Raw genomic sequence first — 24199 nt, 5'->3', positions numbered from 1 at the left:
TACCACAAAACTTTTGGGAACACCATCTGTGAAAAATAGCGACATCTACAACTACAGTATATGATGACATACAGGTCCTGTCTCACGTGTGTTCTGTGTGATGCTTTTGTTCACAATACAGGTCTATCAAACTCACTCTCAAAAAGCATCAAATGAGGAATTTTGGGTACCAAATATCTCGCTTATTACCGAACTGTCAATGCAAGCACCTCCAGTGCTTTAAAACACAGCTGATAACCATATTCTATTCTGTCGCCGTGCTAAAAATGTTGAACAAACCTAAACACCTGCAGGGAATGAAACACATGAAGTTGATTATTTTCTTGTTGACACAGGCGGTTTACAGTTATCTCACAACAAAGAGAAAATTCCAAAATGTTTTACACAAAAATTTGTCTTGCCAACTCATTGTTTTCGAATTTATGCAAGTGGAAGAAGAGACTCCCACAAAATACACAGATTGTAGGAACAGGCCAAGCCGGTTTTCTGTAGCAGGCTATGCACAGATGTAGACAGAAGTAGGCAAAGTTGTCTTGTACACATTCATTCCCAACAAAGAAAAATCTTGCCATACCTTTATCATAAACACATGCACACCTGTACAGGTTATGTCATACTATACAGATGAAATACCTACTGTTGCCTAAAGATATGTGCTAGATTGCAGACACATGACCTCCAGGTGTTGAATTCAGTGAGGGTCCATTACTCGAAATACATTTAAAAAACTACAAAATGATAAAAAAGAGATATTAAAATACAAAAAATTCCTCCTGGAAAAGTAAAGTCATGGTTTCGAACCCACACTGTAAAAAGTCAAAGTTAGATCTACTTTAAAAAAAAAATCTATAATATAACTTTATTGTTATCACTTTAAAAAAAAAATTTAATGTATTTATCAACTTAAATTTTTCAATTTATGTTGATTTTAATTTTTTATGTGTAACCAATTGAAGTATTTTTTTTAAGTTTCAACGTTCACTTTTTACAGTGTAGGACAGAAATATGGACGTGGTATCTGTGATGTCACCCATAGATTTATGAAGAGCTTTTTTTAAACTCGTTACCCGCCATTGACGAGTTATCTCGTCAATTAAGAGAAAACATTTGCTGAAAAAAACGTGTTCCTGATGAGTTTTTATGGTAATCTGTAATACCATGATTATCCACTACTCTCTAAAAATAGCTGGATAATTTTTGACCCATTATGGGTAAATATTGGACAGAACACATGCGGGTTAAAAATTACCCCATGCTGGGTTCAAAATTAACCTATGTTGGGTTGATGTTATGCAACCACTGTGTATAATAACCCAGCAGTTGGGTTAAAACAACCCAGCATTGGGTCAATTTTAACTCAGCGGTGTTCTGTCCAATATTTACTCATTGGGGTCAAAATTAACCCAGACATTTTTAGAGTGTACCCAATTTATAAAAAAACTAAAGCAAAAAATTATTTATTAATTTTATACTCTGTGTATGTTTTGATAATCATTCTGAATCTGATCTGAACAAAATTCCTTCACAAAACTGCAATTATTTCAGCTTTTTGCTAAAAAAATTAAGAGTTTTCATATTTAAGAGTTTATAAGCAGAAAACTTTTGGCGGACAACTTTTCAAAAAAAGGCTGGCTTGTTAAGCCTAGAGTTGGCAATGCATGGCATCGCTATCTTGGCAGCGCGTCACCGTCAAGGAGGCAGGATTTGGGTGGAGCTGAAATGCCTTGTTGCTGAAACCACGCCCGCCTAGCGTGACGGTAGTGACAGCAGTAACAGTTCACCCGTCACTCAATTGGCCACACCCTTAATTATGCAGAACTTTAAAGCTTAATATAATTTAAATGGACGAGTTACAAAAAAATTCACCCCCCTCACAGTTGTCATGAAGGTCAAAATTAGCTATATAGACCAAAAACACATTTTGTACCAGGCGGTAAACATTTATTTCTGTTGTAAAGTTGGGAATTAAAATATGAGCCAACCTCTAGTGGCCAGTTGATGAATTGCAGTTTAAATCACTTCTGTGTTGGCTTCATGACCTTGGGGACACACTTTACTGATAATAAAGGAAATATATATATATATATATATATATATATATATATATTCAATGCACTATAAGTCTCTTTGGACGATAGCATCTACCAAAAGTGTAAAAAATTCAACCGCATTGCATTCTGGGATACAGGGCTGTAGGCTGTTTTGGTCATTGTATTAGGTCATCTGGGAAAACGTACATAATGTGCACACTATACATACTGTAGACTGCAGCAAATGGTAGAAAATACATGTATGGTATTCCCAATTCAGTCATTGCGTACGATCACATAACAAGGCACAAATAAAACTCTTGCATTAAACATTTACATTCATTTATGAACACAAAAATCCATACAAACTACAGGCATGCCCTTAAGCATTCTGAGCGATGTAAAAATAATAGGTATAACAAATCACATATACATTGGCAATAACAACATGCAATATTAATACTGTCTGAATCAAACCATTAACATTCATCCAGTTGATAATCAGTCAATATTTACAGTGCTAACAAATTTATTAGAGCACCACCCACCGTCCCACCCAATGTATGGTTAGTTCCCTAATCGTATTGGTGATTAACAAAATCAATTGTTTATGTTTCATTCAATACAGCGCTATGTGTAAACTCTTCAGTCACAGTAGTATTTCTAATGCTTAAATATAAAATGTACTGTTTCAGAAAAAAGGCAGAAAATGCTTTATTATTTCGTATTCAGGTGCCCAATTACAGTTATTTACTTGCAATCCTTAATAGAAAAATAGATTGAATGTTACACGGAATTAATTTCTGACTTCTGAAAGAGGTTGAATGTGCCGACTCAAATTTGGGAATAAAAACTAAAATTAATTTTGACATTCCATTCAGCAGAGTCAGCATTAAAGCGCTTTCATGATGCTGGATGGTCTGTGAGACAGATAAATAAATATGTTAAGCACTGTATGACCACAAACTACCCTTAAGTATTCAATACAACACCATATTCAAGCATATAAAACAAGAACGGACACATCCACACACTAAGCCTCATGAAAACAGCCTCCAATCTTTTCAGCACCACTGGCCTCTGACTCGCCCGGAGGGGACGTAACCCATAGCAACAACCACAATGAGAAGACCACTTGACTTTGGGAGAGATGCGATAACCACATACACATACTGTAAACACTCGTGAGCGGGTTTCGAAATCCAATATGTCTATAATATAAGCTGGGATTTTGATTAAATGGAAGAATGATGGGTCAAAGAGAGAGGGAAAACGAGAGAACGAGCTATATAGGCTGCTACTGCCACTTTGGGTCAGACGGTAGCATCTGATGGCTCAACGTGAGCGCTGACCAATAATAGAAACAGTTTGGCGAGAAACCCAGAGGAAGGAGGGCAAAGGAGAGATAGCGAGCAGAAAAAATTTGGGAAATAATAAGGTCACACCAGACCTCCATCTCAAAACCAATGGCCCTAGGGTCCATCATTTGCTCTTCCACTGTCTTTCATGTTTTCAGGGTTGAAGGGAAACGCTATACTTTCTTACCCCCAAAATGAACCAAGGTGGCGGGCATCTGGATAGCTTCATGTTTAAACTATGTACTCTAAATGGGGTCTCTGAAAGATTTGGAAAAATATGTATCTAATGTAACAAACTTCCATTCAAAATCTTGATTCCCTGATTTGAATCAAATAAAAAATGCATAAAAACGTAAATACGAAAAAATCCAGAATATCGCCCAGCCCTAACTTCAATCAAAATCTGAAAAAGTAATTTTGACCTATTGTGGCGAACATTCTCTGATGACATCAGTTAGATGGCTTAGGTTGGAGCATCTGTTAACTCCGCCCCCTCCACCTGTCAGCCTGCTGCCATTTCTAAAAGAAAGGCCTACTTTTCTATAGCCAATCAAAGCACAGTGGAACACACAAACCACGCCCACTTATGTCTTCACGTGATATTCGTTTCATTCGTTCATTCGTTTTAAATACGTCACAACATGGAAGTAAAACCGATCGGACTTCCGGTTCACAGGGAATCTATACTTTTTATCTATATTTTTTCTCTGCTTATTAACTATTAAATATTTTTTCTTCAAAAATATTTTGTAGCAAAAAGCTAAAATAATTGCATTTTTGTGAAGAAATTTTGTTAGAGATTAGATTCAGAACGATTATCAAAACATACACAGAGTGTAAAATGTATAAAAAAAACTGCTTCATTTTTTTTAATTGGGTAAGTGTACCATCTAGTGGATAATCGCAGTATTAAAGATTACCATAAAAACTCATTGCGAATACGTAATTTTTTCATGCAATTGTTTTCTCTTAAAATTGTTTAAAATAGGTGACTTGGACCAAAAAATTACAATAAAACAGCCAATATGAGCCCAGAATAGATGGTATCTCCTTCAAAACCTCAAACCCTGATCTTTTTTTGAAATTCTAGACAAGGGATAAATACATAAAAGATGTTAAAATATAAAATTGTGATGGTCATTAATTATGGGATTTTAACTTTACGCTTTATTGCGAAAATGGTTTGAGGCGAATAGCGCATATTTTCGCAGCAATAGTGCCACCCAATTCGCGCAATTCCTATTCGCGTTTTGCGTTGACTTTGTATGTAATCTACTCGCACAAACCATTGAATTCGCATTTGGTGTGTACGCCCCAATAATATTTATATTTGTGTTATTTTATAATTTACTATTATTCTAATATATATATATATATATATATATATATATATATATATATCTTTCCTCAACAGGCCACACAATTTAAGGTAGAACTAGAAACTAGAAACAGTAATACAGAAGTACATTCATAAAGAAAGCAGAAAAAAAATGTTAAAACAGCTGTGCAATCCTTTTCGCAAGATCACAGCCTTTCTGTTGCAGTCCCATGAGTATAACTGCTGAGAGCCCATTCCCGCTAAAAGAGTCCGGCTTTAATGACATACTATGAAACCTGATAGTCCAATCAGACATCTGAATCAATCAAAATCAGATCTTAACATCATGACACAAGTCTAACGTCACCTGATGCTCTGCTATAATCTCATTGAATCAAGCCACCAAGAAAAGCACCATCCTTAAAGCCAATACTGTATTACATGATAAAAGAGATAAGATATTCATCTTTATGTATGTACATAAATTAAAGTACGATTCTAGATCGTTTTTCATACACCTACGTGTGCCCAAAACTAGACCCTACACTTGAAAATTTGGTTTGTATAACAAATTATCATAATATAAGTATGCAAGCAAATTATACTAAACCTTTTCTTAGATTTAACTAAGCACACAAAATTTGAAAACCTGAAAGCATTTATATGCTTTGACTTAATATCGTCTGGTATATCTTTCATTTTAATAGCAGCTTAAGTGCCTAAATGCGTATTAGGATTTATTGTGTGGAGAAGAAACCGAATCTACATCCTTAAAAATAAATGGCTGCATAATAAGGGCTACAAATTGACTGTATCTTTAGCATGCTGTCCACCTTTAAACAGTGCATTAACAGACACTGATGAAAACAGATTAACCTTTGTGCTTACTCGTGCTTATATTTTCATCTGTTACAGCCCATATCTAATGATGCAGGTTCATTATGCAGATCGTATGCCATTGTTAATTGCCAAATACCCCATTGTATTTTGGCTACAAAATTGGCTTCGTTACTGATGGGCAACATTTTAGGTCAAAACCTTGTTAAAGATTTACATCTGCATTATCATCAAGAATTCAGAATGCATTCAATGAAAGGTTCCTCTAAAAATAATAAACATTTACTTAGCTTTAATCTAGTACGGTCTAGTGTTGAACCCAAAACTATGCTTTCAGAAAACTGAAGCATAATGCTGCATTTACACCAACCGCGGTAGAGGCGTGAAGCGCGAGTGATTTCAATGTTAAGTCAATGTGAAGACGCGTTGACGCGCGTCAGGAGGTCCCGCGGCGCGGAAGAGGCGTTCGGCGCGGCGCGGAAGATGCGTTTCCGCCTCTTTCGCGCGTGAAGCTCGGGCGAAAGCCGCGAATTGAGCGTTGTGCGCGGTACGCGCGGTAAGCGCGAATGGTGCTTTTTGTGCATCTTGCGGTTCACACGAATTTGCGGCTGACGCCCGAGTTGAAAAATTTGAACTTTGGCGGAATTTCGCGCCGCGTTAACCAATCAGGAGCCTGCTTGCTGCTGTGGTGGCAGCCCCGCCCGGAGTCACTCATTCAACCAAGGCTTGATATTGTCCATAAGCAGACACCCGGAGCTATACGACACAAGTTCTTATTTCTATAGAGGAGACAGGAATAAAAAGGACCTCGCTTGGAAGAGTGTCAGTGAGGACATTGGGCAACCTGGTAATTGTAATACACACTTCACGTTTGAGTCACGTGACGTTTATCGACCCGTGTCGTTTATTTTCCCCATAGTAAGGTTACCAAATACAAACTGGTAACTCTCTCGATAAATGCACAATCAACATCAGTCATTTTGCAAACAGACAACCGCATAGCACTTGCCCCTCCCACAAGAAGCGGAGTTTGGCTCTGACGCGCGTCAAATGCTTGCTTTTTCCGCGCGTCTACTCCGCGAATGCATCCAAATTGTTCAAGCGGCAAACCCCGTGCGGTAGACGCGATTTTGACGCCCAAACCGCGTTTGGTGTAAACTCAGCATAAGTGATATTGACTACTTTTAACTCATTCCCCGCCATTGACGAGTTATCAAATAAAAGAAAACATTTGCCTGAAAAAACGTGTTCCTGATGAGTTTTATGGTAATCTGTAATACCGTGAATATCCACTAGATGCCGCTCTTACCCAATTTATTAAAGAAACTGAAGCAAAAACATTATTTATTATATTTCACTCCGTGTATGTTTTGATAATCATTCTGAATCTGATCTCTAATCAAATTAATTCACAAAAATGCAATTATTTCAGCTTTTTGCTCAAAATTTTTTATTTTTGAAGAAAAATACCCATATTTAAGAGTTAATAAACAGAGGAAAAAAATAGGATGAAACGTTTTTTTTCCCATTTTGTTTGTTTGTTTATTGTTTGTTTGAAAGCTTTCATTTTATATATTTGTATGTTTATATATTTTTAAAAGAAAAGGCATTTTGTGAAACTTTTATGAAAATCACAAAAAATGCTGGCGGGCAACTTTTCAAAAAAAAAGGCTGGCGGGAATGAGTTAAAGGAATGGTTCGCCCAAAAAAAAAATTATGTCATCATTTACTCACTCTCATGTTGTTACAAACCGGTATACATTCCTTTGTTCTGATGAACACAAAAGGAAGATATTTTGAGGAATGTTTGTAACTAAACCGATCAGAAGCACTATTGACTTCCATAGTATAATTTTTTCCTATTGAAGTCAATGGGGCTTCTGATCGGTTAACCATTAAACATCCTGAAGGTTTTAATGGGAAGAGCTCCTGCAGAGTGTATTGTTTTTATTTTCGCTCTGCCTGTGAGGTGTGTTTGAAACTCATCGATACGATGAAGTATGTGATCTAGCAACAAATATACTTGCATTGCTCATCTTTCATTCAGGTCTGACTTGTTTGGAGAATGGATTGTAAACATTCTTGATCAGTGTGTGAAACTACAGTTGCAGGGCGTGAAACCCCTTGTAAATCCAAATCCTGTTTATAGTTGTATTGTCAAGGAAGCTAAATATATTTTATGAAGCGAATAATTAGTAAGGAGGTGTGTACACCAAGGCGTTTACGCCTTTCAATTGTTGCCAATGGAATTGCGGTGCTTTTCAAAAACGCCATGTTTGGGTGAAACGCTCAGCTCGTCAATTTCACTAAGCTGTCCAATCACAATGCAGTAGGGGCGGGATAAACACCACAATAACCAACCGGCACATAGTACAATGACTGAAACAGAACAGAATAGCAACCAAAGCACCCAGCTGAAGAAACACTGGCAAGCGCCCACAGTTGGCATCTGCCTGGCATTTCCAGCCGTGTTTAACACTTTGGTGTACACGCCCCTTTAGTATCTCTGTTCTGATTTCTTTATAAGGAGATGTTTAGATAAAGCGTTATCATCATTAAAAAAGCCAATGCAATGTAAGTAAGGAATAATGTAGAGGCAGCCGGTAGTTATTGGAAAATAAGCCCCGACAGTGTGATCAGGACCCGACGCGAAGCGGCTACTTGCCACATAAGAAAGAAACTGGACATGAATATGAATTTGAAACATTTTATTGGCATATTTGTTTTAAATTAACATTTTTATCCTTCCGCGAAACTTTGCACAGATGCATAAAATGATCGTAATACCTTATTAAGATCCTCTGCTTCATACTTGTCTGTCTCCATTTTTTCTCTTTTAGCCAGTCTTTGAGAAGTTTTAATGCCCATTCTGTATTTTTTTGTGTGTTGGCTTCGTAGCTGTCATGCTCTATTTTGTCAAGTTCAGTCTCAGTAAGCTGTCTGTGTCTTGTCGTGGTTGTCCAGTGTTTGTCACAAGATGGCGCCAAACAGTAATCTTTATTGGCGCGGAGCGATTTTACTCGTACAAGTAGTACCGGCTATGCGTTATTACTTTGGAGCGGTTATTATTTGAAAAGAACGAACCTGCAAATGTCTCAACTGACCAATCAGAATCAAGCATTCCAGAGAGCCGTGTAATAATGAATGGTAACATGCGTTGCAAATGATCCTGTCGCAAGTGTTGATACATGACAGACTGCAATTTTGATAAAACACCATCTGTCTGGTATCTCAAGCGACCGCTTGTGATTGGATTTTGTCGAGATTTAAAGTGAGATTTTCTGCACAAATCACATTACATCAGCATGCCGCTGCATTTTGACACCAGGCATACTGAAGATGCTCTTGTGCATCTGTGTGATTTTTCTTGGAAAGCCATCACTTGGCTTCTGTTGGTGGATATATTTCAGTCCTTTAATACAAAATCTTCACACAGGCTTCACACAAAATAGAAAAACTGAAATAGTTTTTAGTTTAATGACATTTAAGATTGTTATAAAACTAATGCCATGTGCCACCATCTCGTGCTTGCCCCCCCCCATTTTGAGAACTACTGGGTTAACCCCAATGTTGCCAAGTCGGTCTGGCAAGGATGCTCATAAAACATGGTTTTAATAGTCAAAGATTTGGGAATCATTTTATATTCACGTTATTGCTTACAGAATTACAGAAAGATACAAATTCAATCAAGTTTCCTAACAATTTCAATTTCTAATAATGCTGTTGTTTACTTGCTGTTAAGATAACCAGGTGTAAACTGGGTCACAGTAAAAAAACAAGCTTTGAGTAAAGCTCTGATCTATTAGAGACATCATCAGGTAAAGCATGGAGTACGAGTTTATACTAAAAGTATCTGTTGGAGACCGCATATCTCTTTATACTGCAGAAAGTTGTAATAATAGCACAGATGCTGCTGTATAGTTTCATCAGCAACATAATATAAGTCGTACCTAAAAGTGCTGTAGCGTCTGCACTAATGGTCTATGGCTAGAGCAAACGTCCATAAACTGAATTGATTATTAAGATGCATACAGAACAACAGCGTAATGCACCATTTATCACAACATAAGGGCATTTTCTGCTGAGGTCTGTAATTGTTTGGGAAGATATTAAGTATGCTTTGACTGAACGCCAGCGAATGGTATGGATCTCGGCCGCAGTCAGCCGTGTCTAAATGAAGACAAGGTCACGCGCACGTGCTTCTAAACAAACCATAGCCTCAGAGGAGGTCCAGGTGCTCCGCAGCATGTGATGCATCATGATTTAACAAAAATAAAAAGGAATGCATGCAGGCAAAGATAAACAACTTTACGGTATTTAACTGTATGAGTGACTTAAAACAGTAAACTCTGAGATGTTACTGTGTTTCAAGCGGTTACCATTAGGACTATGTATTATCAAGAATCTTGTGGTACGATGCGTATCCCAGTTTAGGTGTCCCTGTGCGATATGTTGCAATACATTGCGGTGCTGTAAACTGCAACAAATATATTGGTATTTCCTAGTATAAAAGGATATCATTTTAGGAAAGCTGTCATTGAGGACAAACCACCATATGCAAACCTCAGCAAAAAAAAAATGTGGCACACTCCTATGTTACCACATTCTGTCACTGTTTAAGTTCAGAGATAAGAAGAATGTGATGTAGTTGTCTGGATGTAAACTCCAAATGATTTGGAGATGAATGTCGATATGTGTTAAATATCTCAGTATTGAATAAGTGAAAGTGGAATAAATGTTTCTTGCGAGTCAAAGCCTTATATGTGGGGTTGCAAAATGGAGGAAAGTTTCCGATATATTTCAAGACACTTTCCATAGGAACTTAATCTGGATATTCCAAATTGGAAAGTTCATGGCAATTTATGGGAATTATATGAAAAGTTAGGGCAATTTATATAATTATACCATAAGTTTTGTCATAAGCAGAAATCCATGCAAGGTAATACAAATTTTAAAGGATCCTGATATTTAAGCTCATCAAGCCTGGATTTATTTGATCAACATGCTTCAGAAATCATACTAATATGAATGAATTCTGAAGGATTTTTGATCAGATAAATGCAGGGTTGATGAGCGTAAGGTTCAGGATTTATCAAAATGTCTATTATAATTTTTGGTACGTTTTTTAAATATCTCACCTCAATGTTTTCTCAGTCAGTGTATTTGTCTTTACAATGGTACAATGTTGTTGCACACTAGCTTACACAAAGCACTATATAAAGTTTTAAACAAACAAATGTAATTTATGTAAATAAATGCAAAGATGGACATTTTGAAATAAAATTCCCAGTTTATTCCCATGAATTCCCAAATTTTCCCGTTAATTCCCATGGAAGGTTTCCTGCCTTGAAAATTTTCAACTCTAGATTTTGCAACCCTAATCATGAGATCTTACAATCACCTTTATTAATTAAGAGAAAACATTTGCATAAAAAACGTGTTCCTGATTAGGTTTTATGTTAATCTGTAATACCGTGATTATCCACTACATGGCACTCTTAACCAATTTATAAAAAAAACTGAAGCAAAAAAATTATTTACTAATTTTAAACTCCGTGTATGTTTTCATAATCATGCTGAATCTGATCTCTAACAAAATTCCTTCACAAAAATGCAATTATTTCAGCTTTTTGCTTAAAAAAGTTGTATTTTTCAAGAAAAACGCCCATATTTAAGAGTTCATAAGCAGAGAAAAAATATAGATAGGATGAAACGTTTTTTTCCCGTTTAGTTTGTTTGTTTATTTGTTTGTTTTAAAGCAGAAGGTCTGTTCTTTCATTTGATATATTTGTATGTTTATATATTTTTAGAAGATCATTTCCTGGAAGGCATTTTGTGAAACTTTTGTGAAAATCACAAAAAAATGCTGGCGGGCAACTTTTCAAAAAATGGCTGGTGGGGAATGAGTTAAAAACACTGTAGGGCGGTTTACCGGACAGGGCAGACTAAAATGCATGTTTGAGCTGCCTTCATTTCAAAACACCTTGTACTGACATCTCTTAACATATATCAGTGGCATTGTTTTGGGTCAAGATGCACACCGTGACCACTCCAGTATGGTTTGTGTAAGGTTTGTTTGTAAAACTACTTTAATGTCCTAATATATCTAAGCCCTAGTCCTTGATTCATCTAAACACTGTCCAAAAAACAGTTGTTTGAAAATATAAAGCTGCACAACATGCAAGCGAATCTGACATCAGTGTACATTTCTGGTAGAGTTTCTGTTGCCAAAAATGGGGGGGGGTCATATCATATATAGACGATTTATCAATATAGACGGTTTTGTCTCATAACACTGGGAAAAAATAAAGAAATATTACCAAAACTCAATATACCGCCTAGCTCGACAAATTCATTTTTCGAATTGTCTAACCTTTATATGTATACGTAAAACAGCTATGCTATTAAGCACATTCATAAGCATAGTGAGATACCATCTGTTTACAGCATAAATAATAACTTCAATCCTAAATTTGTTGCTGAACGTATGTGCTTTGACTTTGTCAAACCCTGTATACAAGAAGATGGTCCCTGTAGTGTACTGTAGTTTTATAACCATCAGTCTATCAGTCCTTTACTGGCGGTTTGAGACCCACGCGTGTCCTGTGACCTCTGCTGCCCTTCCACATCATTTCAGTCTTGTCGTATTTACGGTCACGCTGGATTACTGCAGGCAAGCAGAAATCCATGTCCTCATGGGGACGTCTGCATGGGGAGCTTACATAATACTCCATAATCCCTAGATAGTCCATAATGTGTATGTGTGTGAGAGAAAAACAGGAAAAGCGAAAAGGAAATGAAGAGAAAAACGTATGTCAGGGGGACACGAATCCACCCACTCCGAACCATCCATCTGTTTGAGCTACAATGCCATCCTTTAAAGACTAAAATATTTTCAAATGTAAAAACACTTTATATCATTTACGCATAGATGCTTTTATCCAAAGCTACTTGTGCATTTTATCAGCATGTGCATTCCCTGAGGATCGAATCCATGACCTCTGCATTGCTAACGCAAGGATCTACCAACTAAGCTACAACAACACTCATCAATGTGCAGTTTTGACTGGTGTCGCACAGCTTCACACTTCGACATCAAGTCACCCCGGACATCTTTATTCTGCACTGTCAGGATAAACACGGTCGCTGGCAAGTGTGGAGGACAGGGACTGAATGCTGACTGGATTTGCAAATGTACCATGCCACTACAAAGAGAGCTGTGTAAACACATTTTCTAGTATGTCATTAATATTTACACACACACGTCACCACACACTTAGCTCTCCAGCATTAGCAGCAACTGTTCGCACGGCCAACTGTTGTTCATCTCGTGCAACAGGGCACTGTGGGAAAGAAATGTGATGCTATTTGAATTAGCCTGGCACTGCGTCTGTCTCTGTGTTAACCACAACAGTGAGTAACCTCCGAGCCGACTTTTTCACACGGGTTTTCAGTCTTATGTTGTAGTGACAGAACTACAGTTCAAAATAAATAAATAAATATGCTCTCAAAAATATACACTTCTCAAATTTTGGATAGTACCCCTATTGGTAACACTTTACTTGAAGGGGTGTTCATAAGACTGACATGACACCTTCATAATCATGACATGACACGTGATTTTATGCACAACTGTCATTAAGTGTCATATGTTCAATTATGTCATTTTTAATGCAAAGATGACATTGTTTGAAATGTTTTTGTTATGACAACTTGAGATAAACCATTACATCAAAACTTGTTATAAATCTGTCATAAACATACATGACATAGCAGAATAATTATCAAACTTAAGAAACAACAAGTGTTAATAATAATATGTCAAATAATTTTAAATACCTTAACAAAATGCAACGCATACATCAAAATATTATACTTAACTTAATGTATGTGCATAATACATAAACAGCTAACAGAACTTGTTCTTCCTCACACAGAGGGTTCTGAAATTTCTGACATAGAAAAAAAAACTAACAAAAATTTTATTAATTATTGTACTGTTTTCATTTAATTTTAGGTGATTCGGTTTTCAAATGCAATAAAATATAATTATAAATTTTAATTATTATTATTATTGAATGATTGATTTACACATGGCGGAAACTTAAAAAAACATTATGAACTGAAGAATATTAATGATGTTGTTATAAAACTATTTGACAGAGTATTAACACTTAATGATATTTTAATGACAAATTAAATTTGTACCACTGTAGCTGAGGTCAACAAAAATATTCAAGACGCTTATATAAAACTATATGACAGAGTATTAACACTTAATGATATTTTAATGACAAATAATATTTGTACCACTGTGGTTGAGGTCAAGAAAAATATTCAAGACGCTGTTATTAAACTATATTAGGGCTGGGTATTGTTAGGAATTTCACAATTCGATTCGATTCCGATTCTTGAGGCTTCGATTCAATTCGATTCGATTCAATTAGATATTGTTTTGTTTGCTTCAATATCGATTCAATAATAAGTAGATACACAAGTAATTAAGTACCTGAGTAGCCTATATTTTAATTTTAGCTTTTGGTGCAGACTTGGAACGGAGTGCAGCTGCTGTTTGCCATCTTGCTGTTTTGGTAAAGCGTGTTTTAGTAAAGCGTTTCTTGTACAATGCTGAACGCTCTCACTAGAGCAGGGCTATTCAGTTAGTTTGTCATGGGGGCCAGTTCATGAAAAGCATCTCATATAAGGGGCCGTAGATATATCAGTGATTATGACTTAATTTTCATATATTTAAACTCCATAACAACAAAATCAGTGCATTGTACAATAGGCATTTTCTACAAACATGTATTTTCAAACTGCATACAACAAAATTAGTGCATTGTAACATGTCCAAGTAGGCTTTTTCTACATCCAGACATGTTCATATGTTGTATTTTAAAACTGCATGACAACATAAGTGCACTGTAAGATGCTTTAATTTACATTTAAAGGGGTAAATAAGAGCCATATCACACTCATTGAGAATTTAACTTATTTACTCACTTTAGTACACATAACAAAAAAGTTTACAATATGTAACATAACATTGTTTTATGCTGTTTTTGTCAAAGCTAATTATTTCACTACCCCTATTTAAACTACAACAGCCATCTTAATAACTGGCAAACATTAGTCTAGCTTCTAATAAGAGAAATTATACTTTTAGATTTCACTAGAGCAGTAAAATCAGGTGTATGTTTGTCAGTAGATAGATACGAGTTCAGTGGTGCAGGTGTTGGGCGCGATGGGTGATTAACTGTCACTAATCGTTTCAATGCGTTTCCTTTATTAAGACATCTAATGTAATTGTGGATAAGCAAGTCATCATTGAGCCGACATATCAAACAACAACTGTCGGAAAAGCCGGTTTTGTAAGATGGAAATACAAGAGGTTAAAACAGCTATAGAGTCCGTGGTCTCACCACTGTCAGTCATTGCGTCTTGATATGCGGGCGCGAGCGGCTCGCGTTGGACCAAAGCACGAATATAAACACGTGACAAAACTGCTCGCGCCAGTCACGTGACTCGCGCTCTGCATCTCATGCTGTAACAGATGCACGCTCATCAACTCGTAACTGTAGGGCCCGTTGTCCAACTACATTTATTTTAATTCTAAATGTATTTATTCTAGAGATGTCTTTTTCACAGACTACATAAAGGGCCGGATCAAATTACCTCGGGGAGCGGGCGCTAGAGTGTTGCCCACCCACAGCGCCGCCACTGGCCGGTAGGCTGAATCGATTCATGAATTTGATGAATCGATATTGAATTGAGGAACAAATAATTGCAATGCATTGATGAATCGATATTTTTACCCAGCCCTAAACTATATGACAGATTATTAACACTTAATGACATTTTAATGACAAATTATATTTGTATCACATGTCATCAAACTATATGATGAGTATTAACACTTAATGACATTTTAAATTACAAATAATATTTGTACCACTGTGGTTGAGGTCAAGAAAAATATTCAAGACGCTGTTATTAAACTATAATGACAAGAGTATTAACACTTAATGACATTTTAATGACCAATTATATTTGTACCACTGTGGTTGAGGTCAAGAAAAATATTAATCATTTTATGATGTATTGCTTAATGTCAGGTTGTCATAACAAAGACATCTCATACAACATGTCATCTTTGCATTAAAAATACATAATTGAACAAATTACACACAATGACAGTTGTCATAAACGTGCATAAAATCTCCTTCATGTTCATGGCACGTGTCATATCGTGTCATGTCGGTCTTATGAACACCCCTTCAAGTAAAGTGTTACCAATCTATTTAAATTATATGTGTTTCTCGTAACTTTAAATAACATAAGATCTGTTTGTTGTTTAACAGACAAATTAAATCAATTACACTAATTACATTTGGTTTCCCCAAATTTTAGACTAGTAGTGTTATTTTCCTTTTAAAGGAATGTAGGTATTGCATTTAGTTTTAAAGGATTTGGTAGCTTTTCAAAGCAATAAAATGTGCCAACAGCAATACAGTACAGTCAAAACAGTGGTCATTTGCATTAAGTAAATTGAATTAGTCCAAAACCTAATGCATTTAGCTCTAATTGAGTTGCACAGTATTTCGAAATAATCGATATATGCAGATGTGTACATACCAATGTGTTATGCTAAGTCAAAGTCTTAGGTCAATGCAAAAAACTGACACACAAATGTGACCACATAAACATTATCTAATGTGTGGATGATGATGATCAGAAAGAATGTGAAATGTATGTTAGTTCTTTAATTTCTGGTTTTAATTATATTTTAATATAATTTAAATTGCTTTTACAAACGCAATCAAATACTGCATTATTTAGACTTGCATAACGCATTTTCCTATCAGAAAAGTCAACACGCCACAGCTCCAAAAAATATCAAAAATATATTATTAAAAATGTATCATCATAATGTATGTTTCTTCACTACCACACATGCTCAACTTACAATAAATGTCTGCTATACATGATGCACGTCTGTAGCAAGCAGCACCTGGAAATGATTTTATGGTTCAAAAGTAAAAAAAAACAACCCCCTCACTTCCCCATCGATCAGTCAATCATACGTCATTTTCTCCCATTAGATCTGCTTTTAACATTTCACTCCACTGAACTTCAAGGATGCTTCGAACTCTTGCATTACTTAGACACATTTCCTCAGGAAGCATAGAGAATTCATGTCATCGTCTACATCCTCTCTGTCTCTTTTGATAATCTTTCTTTATGTTATGGCTTTATTATCTCCTGAAGATGTACTCATTCAAAAGCAGATTTACCTTTTACTTTAAGTTTACAGTTTGACTTATACGGCATGCTTTTTGTCATTTCTGTGTAAGTTTATTTTACGTTTCACAGGCAAATAGAAGATTTATAGGTTTTATAGAAATATTTTCACATATTTGACTAACAAACCATACATCAAAGGAAAGCTTATTTATTCAGCTATAAATCTCACAATTTAGAAAAAATTACCCTTTGTGGTCCAGGGTTGCATATAAGCAGCGAGTGCTTTTGGCCACCGAGTATCCTGATGTGAAATACAGTTAAAATGAAGACATTAAACACAAACATATTCAGTCTTTTGAGTCTCATTCCTGAGCCCTGAACTAATTATCTCCTCCCTCATACATTTATTTCATTCTACTGCATATCTGTCACTTGTTGAACAGCCACACCCCCAACATCTGCTAAATATTCCAGCATTTCTAAAACCACACCCACCATAAATCTCTTCCTTGACGCATTGGCCCCTCCCACTAATCTGCTCACGGCCAAACATCAGTGACTGGAATATCTCTGGTCCGTATTTAAACACATGCATTCTCCATTTTACCATCTCTATATGGACACAATCCATCAGTCTTATCCACCCTAATGCTGGTAATTAGCAACAGGGTGAAAAGGCCACGCTGGTGCCATTTAGAGGTAAAACCGTATAATCCCTTGTGCTACAAACACAGATGGTGGTACAGGTTTGTGTTGATGTGGTTACATAATCAGTATCCAATACCTTATAAAGAGAAGTGTTGGGCTATTTACTCAAAAAAGACATATCATTTATTAGTTACTCATTTAATTTATTACTCCCAGCCAACAGTAACTAGTTACATTACTAGTTACATTACTTTTTCATTACACCCCACAAAATTGTTAAGTGGGTGATTCTCGAAAAATTAGACTTATGAGGTGTCATGAAACATTTTTATAAAAAATTTCAAACATCTCTTTGTGTACTATTTTGCACATGATTTTAAATGACATCATACAAACCAATTTTGTTGTTTTTTCCACATTTAATGGGAAAATTTTCATTACCACAACGTGTCCATGACTGGATTTGGGTTCTTTGACATGAAAATATTTATAATTAAAAAATCTAAAAAATAAAAAGCTTCAGTGCATGTTATACTATAAACATTTACAGTAAAGAAACATGTGGTATTTGGTGATCATTGGTAAAGGTACGGACAATAATAAGGAATATAAATGAGTCCAAGACCAATTTTCTCATCCACCGCAACAATTTTCAATCATTGTTTAAGCTCTCAAAGAACTAACATTTAAAAAATAAATTGTTGGAAGGGACATAATTGACTATGACACTCAAGATGGCTACCAGGTAATCAGTTTTATGATTTTTCTCTCCAGATAAAAGTTGAAATGTTTTTGTCATAGTACCTAGACAACTTTTTTAGTTCTCATTACCGAAACATGAGTTTGTAAATGCATATATTTAATGTAAAATCATGTTGCGGTAATGATAATAATAATCTAAAAAAAATTAATAATTCTATAGGAAATATTTTTTAAATCCTCCAAAAATAATGGTTATAGTAAGTTCAGACCTTAATCTTATATGTGCAAAAAAACGTATTGGTGTGTAAGTATGTATTAGTACATGTTAACGATATGCAAAAGGTACAAACCCCAAAGTAAAAAATGATGCAAGTTATCGTCTCCAACGTAAAAAATGAATTTTACAATCGAACATCGAGTATGAAATTTTTATAGGGGGTCTGTGTGCTACAGCATTTTCCCCTCCTGCAATTAAGCAAGACCCTGGGTGACATCATAAGTTGTAATGCATTTATTTTTAACCACCAGGCCTTTGACTAGCTATCATCCTCGACTGTTTCATTTGATATGTAACTGGCAACAATAGCATGTTTAAAATGACAGAAACAGGAAGTTTAGAGATAGTGTGAATAGCTGGAGAATGAAGCAAGAGAATGAGAATGAATTCTTGACTTGTCTCTAACTATCAAGTCTTTGCCGCAGGCATGCATACTCTTCGTCGATCTCTTGATGCGTCTTGTTCCTCCTATACTTTTGATTGCTAAAGGCTGTCGGCGGTAAAATTAAGCTAATTAGTACATGCGTGACATGCGTTTATTCGTAGCCTGTGCACAATACCACAAGGTCCTTTCCTCCATCGGAGACTCAACCGGCGATGATAATTAGAGACTGGAGAGATGTTCGGTACAAAGGGGACGAATACTCTCTCTCTCTCTCTCTCTCTCTCTCTCTCTCTCTCTGGTTTATCACCATCCTGAGTTATTTATGTAGACACAATTCCCCAATGCCACCTTTGCCTGTCCTTTATTAAGAAAATAAGCTGGCACGCTGCCCATATATTGTTCATTAGCATGAAATATAGCGAGCCGCAAACAGAGCGTTTGAATGTGCGGCGGTTAACACCTTTAAAGTAACTGCTGATTCACAATTTGATATGCAACAGAAGCATTTATCAAAATAAACGAGAACCCAGAGGAATATTTGATGAAACCTTTAAATAAACCTTCAATAAGCTCATTAAATTCAAAATACAAGATCCCCCTCCTATGCCCTGGCATGCCATCAATTTAAAACAGTCGACGGGGTTATTGCTTCAATTTTGAGTGACAGAGCTGTTAGGCGTCCATCATTTTAACATTTTATAAGTCTGTAGGCCCTCAGGAGGTGATATTTCATGCGAGGAAATACTTATTTTGGATAGATGAAAGGCTGAATTAACCTTTCATTTGTTCTAATCAAAGTTTCGCTGTTTTGGACAAAGCATTGCAGTTTCTTATTATATGAACTGTGGAATTGAAACCTCTGGCTGATTTCCATATCAAAGAAATAAAAATTGTACTAAATTACAGTCAATGCTGCCCTCCTAGAGAGATGAAACTATACAAGTTTCGAAAGCACAATGCATCAGAATTGCTACGAACTACAAACTTAGGCAATGACTGAAAACATAAGAGTCCTTGCTAACATAAATAAACGTTTGAAATGAATAAAAGTAAGTTATTTGGCATTAAGTGAATAATTTTCCTTCAAAATGATATACAGTCCACTAACTGTTTAATACAGTAAAAGTCTAGCAAAAGCAATCTGAGATTTGAAGAAACAAGTTTTTATTTTTTTATTTATTAATATGCATACATGACATGTTATGAGGGGTGTGCCTCGTACATCTTGAAAGCGAAGCTGCCGGCTCTTTGATCGCCCTCCTGGTGGCTGGCCAATGACAAGCTTTTTCGGCAATCCATATTTCCACTATTATTCACCAGGTGGTGCCCTTACCCAACTTACAAAACTTGGAAGCATCCCTTTAGGTCAAACAGTATGAACTTGTATGCTTTGATAATCGCTCTGAATCCAATCTCTATCAAAAGTCCTTCACAAAAACGCAATTATCTCAGCTTTAAAGGGGACATGACTTTTTCCATGTTTAATTGTTATAATTGGGTCCCCAGTGCTTCGATCAACCTAGAGAATGTGAAAAAAATCAGCCTGGTAAATATTTTTTGGTAAACCATTCTCTGCAACCATGTGAAAAAACAGGTCATTGAAATTTGGCTCCCCTTGTGATGTCAGAAGGGGATAAAACCGCCCCTTAATCTGCACTATCCAGCCACAGCATTGCCATTTTTAGTGCAGAGATCAGCTCATTTGCATTTTAAAGGACACACCTACAAAGTGGCAATTTTAGCATGTTATAAATAATAAATGATCTATATGATATTTTAAGCTAAAACTTCACATATATACTCTGGGGACACCAAAGTTTTATTTGACATATTAAAAAAGTCTTCATTAGAAAACGCTTCCCTGCCAATGACGAGTTTTCCGTCAATCCATTTTTCCGCTGTTATCCACCTGGTTGTGCTCTTACCCAACTTATAAAACCCGGAAGAAACCCTTTAGGTCCAACAGTATGAGCTCGTATGAACTCGTAATCGCTCTGAATCTGTTATTTATCAAAAGTCCTTAAAAAAAATGCAATTATCTCAGCTTTTTGCTCAAAATTTGGTATGGCTGGCACATTTTTTTAAAAACGCTGGCTGGGAAAGAGTTAAAGGGAAACGCAATGAATCTTTACATCCATAATTTGCATATGGTTTGTCTTAAAGCATAAAAACACCACACAAAAATATAAACAACAACAAAAACTTGATTTTCACCACAGGGGACTTCACCAAAGCTGCAATTAACTAATTAAGTAACTTTTGCCTCTCTCTCTCTCTCTCTCTCTCTCTCTCTCTCTCTCTCTCTCTCTCTCTCTCTCAGAAAACATGACTTTTACATTTAAAGTTATTGATGATCATCTCAATTATCATTTTAAAGACTAAAAATTTATTTTTATTTCTTCATCATTTATATAAAGGATAAAGATCTCAGGAACCCCAAGACTGAACCTGAGTTTGAACCTTCAGCATTGTGTTATCTGCCCAATTCTTTAACCATGAGTTGCCATGCAATCAAGTGATTTCAACATCAATTCTTGATGAAAACCATCATGCATGCATAATTGATTTACTGGACTTGCTTTAAAAATATGAAAGACTGTAACATATTTCAGTTATGGACAGAAAAACAGCACATACTGCTTGAAACATATTAAACATCCCCCCGGTTTAAAGCAAAGGCAGGTAGAGACGAAAGCTAGAGTTCGCATCATCATTTCCTGTTATTATCTATATTCTCCTTGCATACTGTATATACTGTACTCACTTCACTTCTCTATCTATTATTTACACACTTTAAATTTCATATGAGTTCTGTGCATGAGATGCATCCACAAACGCAAACGATAAGTCATCTATCCACTACTGTACGCACACAATAACATGAGAGTATAGCAAGGTTACCAAGCACACTTGAGGTATTTCAAAAGATCTCCAACAAAACCGATCCAGTATATATCAGGGCCATCTCACACATAGAGACACACATACTGTAGACCCTTAAAAATAAAGGTTGTAAGGGTTCAAAAATGTTTTTGTTCCTTGAAACAACCACTTTGTCTTTTTATAGTCTGCAGAAAATTTTTGGAGCAGACATCACCAATCAAATTTGGGCTAGCGTACTTGACAATCACAAAACATGTGTTTTAAAGGCCAGTCCCCAATTTGAGCAACCCCCTCCAAGCATTAGTTATGAGGTCATTATCATAAAAGCAGGATGTTGCATACAGTAACTGCTGGGCCTCAGCTGCGTCTGATGTAATTCTTCACACAAACTCACAATTTATTCAACAATCAACCATCCAGTTAGTTATCCTCCTGTACCCTCTCTCCATGGCAACGACTCTCACATCTACATGCTAATAACATTCTCCAATCTCCATAACAACTCTCTGACATATTGTGCATCTCCTCTCCTTCTGCTAAGAATACACTCGTTCGACCCATCAATAATGCCAAGATATTCTGTGTCCATGGTAACAACATCCTCCCCATTTCCATCACGGCTTCACACCAGTCACCTTTCCGTAGTGACAAGGGTGCCCTGTGGAAAGGTGACTCCCTTTTTGTGATCGATACAGGGTTCTTAAAAATTCTGCTCTATCATTTAAATGCTCGGTGAAGCACGCTTGCAATCCTCCATGCAGCCCTCGGGCGAACTCTGAACTTCTGACATAAAAAGCACTTTAAGCCAAAAACAGGGCATGTGGTGAAACCACTAGGGGCAAGAGAACAAAGAATCTTTTGAATGATGGTTCGGCAAAGTACTTGTTTATGTTCCCGGTGTGTATTTCAACAAAAAATCTTTAGTTTGAAAAGAATAGTTCACTCAAAAATGAACATTCTGTGACTCTTACGTCATTTCAAATCAGTGTTGATTTTCTTATGTAAAACACAAAATGTTATAAAAAAAAAAACTTTTACTGGAGCTGTGAAGATCTTTAAATGGCATATTCCAAGTTTCACGAAAATCTCATTTGTGCATGCCAGCTTAAGGTTTTTCAATCAATGCCAAATTAAATTTAAAACATTGCCCACTGTTGTACATCTTTATGAAACTTGGAATTCAGTCTCTTAAATATAAAGTTTTTGTGACCAAAAATGGTACCCGGAATCAAACCCATGACCTTTGTGATGCTAATCCAATGCTTTACCAATTAAGCTACAGGAGGAAAGCGGAAATGTGCATGGGAGAATGAAAAAAGATACAGAAATTTCATTTTTGAGTCTCATTTTGATAATAGCATACTATAAGATGCGCGCGCTCGCGCACTCACGTGCAATCACTTTGGTATGTTGCAGGTTCACTTTGTCAAAACTCTCACCCTTGGAACAACCGAGTTTCACACATTGGCCACCACCAAAACACAAAGTTTTCCCCGTTTACCTGGTTTGACCGTCTTAATGCGGATCGGCTCCCGAAAGTGACGAATGACCGCGTGCGTATCCCGGTTCGTCAGTCCGCTGACAGGTGTCCCGTTCACCTCCAGCAACACATCTCCGTAGTACGGCAGTCTCCCGATGTGACACACCAGCACATCCAGGTTCATCTGACCGAGAAACGGGAACTCCCCGTGCTCGGCGCCTCCGAGGATCTCCACGACATCTCCAAACTCCCCGACACCTCCCCACGACACGGCGCACTCCTGCACTTTCGTGGTCCAGTGTTTTTTCCGCTTTAGGGTTTTAGACATCATTTATCCTCCAATGTGCGGTTGTACTTCAAGGCAAACCTTGTTTTAAAAGCTTTCCCCCCGGTGAGCGCTCACTTTACCGGGCGTGGAGACGACGCGTCGATGTTGATCTGCATCAAGCACATGTTACTGTATCTCCATCATCACCATCTCGTTTGAAAGCAGTTTCCTCAAGATATGTGGGGTCCAAATCAAACACGTTTACGTCCCAACAACGTTATATGTGTGAGAATAACATGGCTACATAATCCTGTCAGACGCCAAATAAGAAATCAGTAGTGAAATTGTTTACCTATTAAGTTCACAACGGTTTGTTTGTATGCACAGCATCACCACGCGCACCAGACAAACACACACGCACGCGCGCACCCGAGATACGCGCGTCACCACAGTAAGATAAATCCACGCATAAACGGATTGGAAAGCAAAACTGCCTCACGGGTATGAAGAACCACTTTATCTCATCCGTCCGAAGTCGGTTTCTTCCAAGCGCAATGTCCGTTCCGCGCGTGCCTGCGACTGACGCGTCTATATTCCGGGTGTCTGAACGGTCAAGCTCACCCCAAAACTCGAGAAATTAACCGGTATAGTATCTATTTACGATGCTATGTGATGACTTTACATCCAGGTGTCGCCTCAAATGGCCGCTGTTATTCTGAGATCTCCAGTCGCGTCTGTCACTGTTGCGCGCAGCGTGTGTTTGCCAAAT

General features: G+C 36.8%; 1 protein-coding gene across 6 annotated transcripts in view; it reads right to left on the bottom strand.

Annotated features, from left to right (window-relative positions):
• The window catches only part of magi3b (membrane associated guanylate kinase, WW and PDZ domain containing 3b), a 137414-nt gene extending 113215 nt beyond the window's left edge, over nucleotides 1–24199 (bottom strand). For all 6 annotated transcript variants that reach the window (XM_065279710.2, XM_065279707.2, XM_065279708.2 and 3 more), the window contains exon 1: nucleotides 23184–24199. In XM_065279710.2, coding sequence (XP_065135782.2) covers nucleotides 23184–23493 — 310 coding nt within the window. In that variant the 5' untranslated portion in view covers nucleotides 23494–24199. The remainder of the gene's footprint in view (nucleotides 1–23183) is intronic.

The sequence above is a fragment of the Paramisgurnus dabryanus genome, chromosome 7, assembly GCF_030506205.2.
Source record: "Paramisgurnus dabryanus chromosome 7, PD_genome_1.1, whole genome shotgun sequence".
Lineage (NCBI taxonomy): Eukaryota > Metazoa > Chordata > Actinopteri > Cypriniformes > Cobitidae > Paramisgurnus > Paramisgurnus dabryanus.
This window is presented reverse-complemented; position numbering and strand designations above follow the sequence as displayed.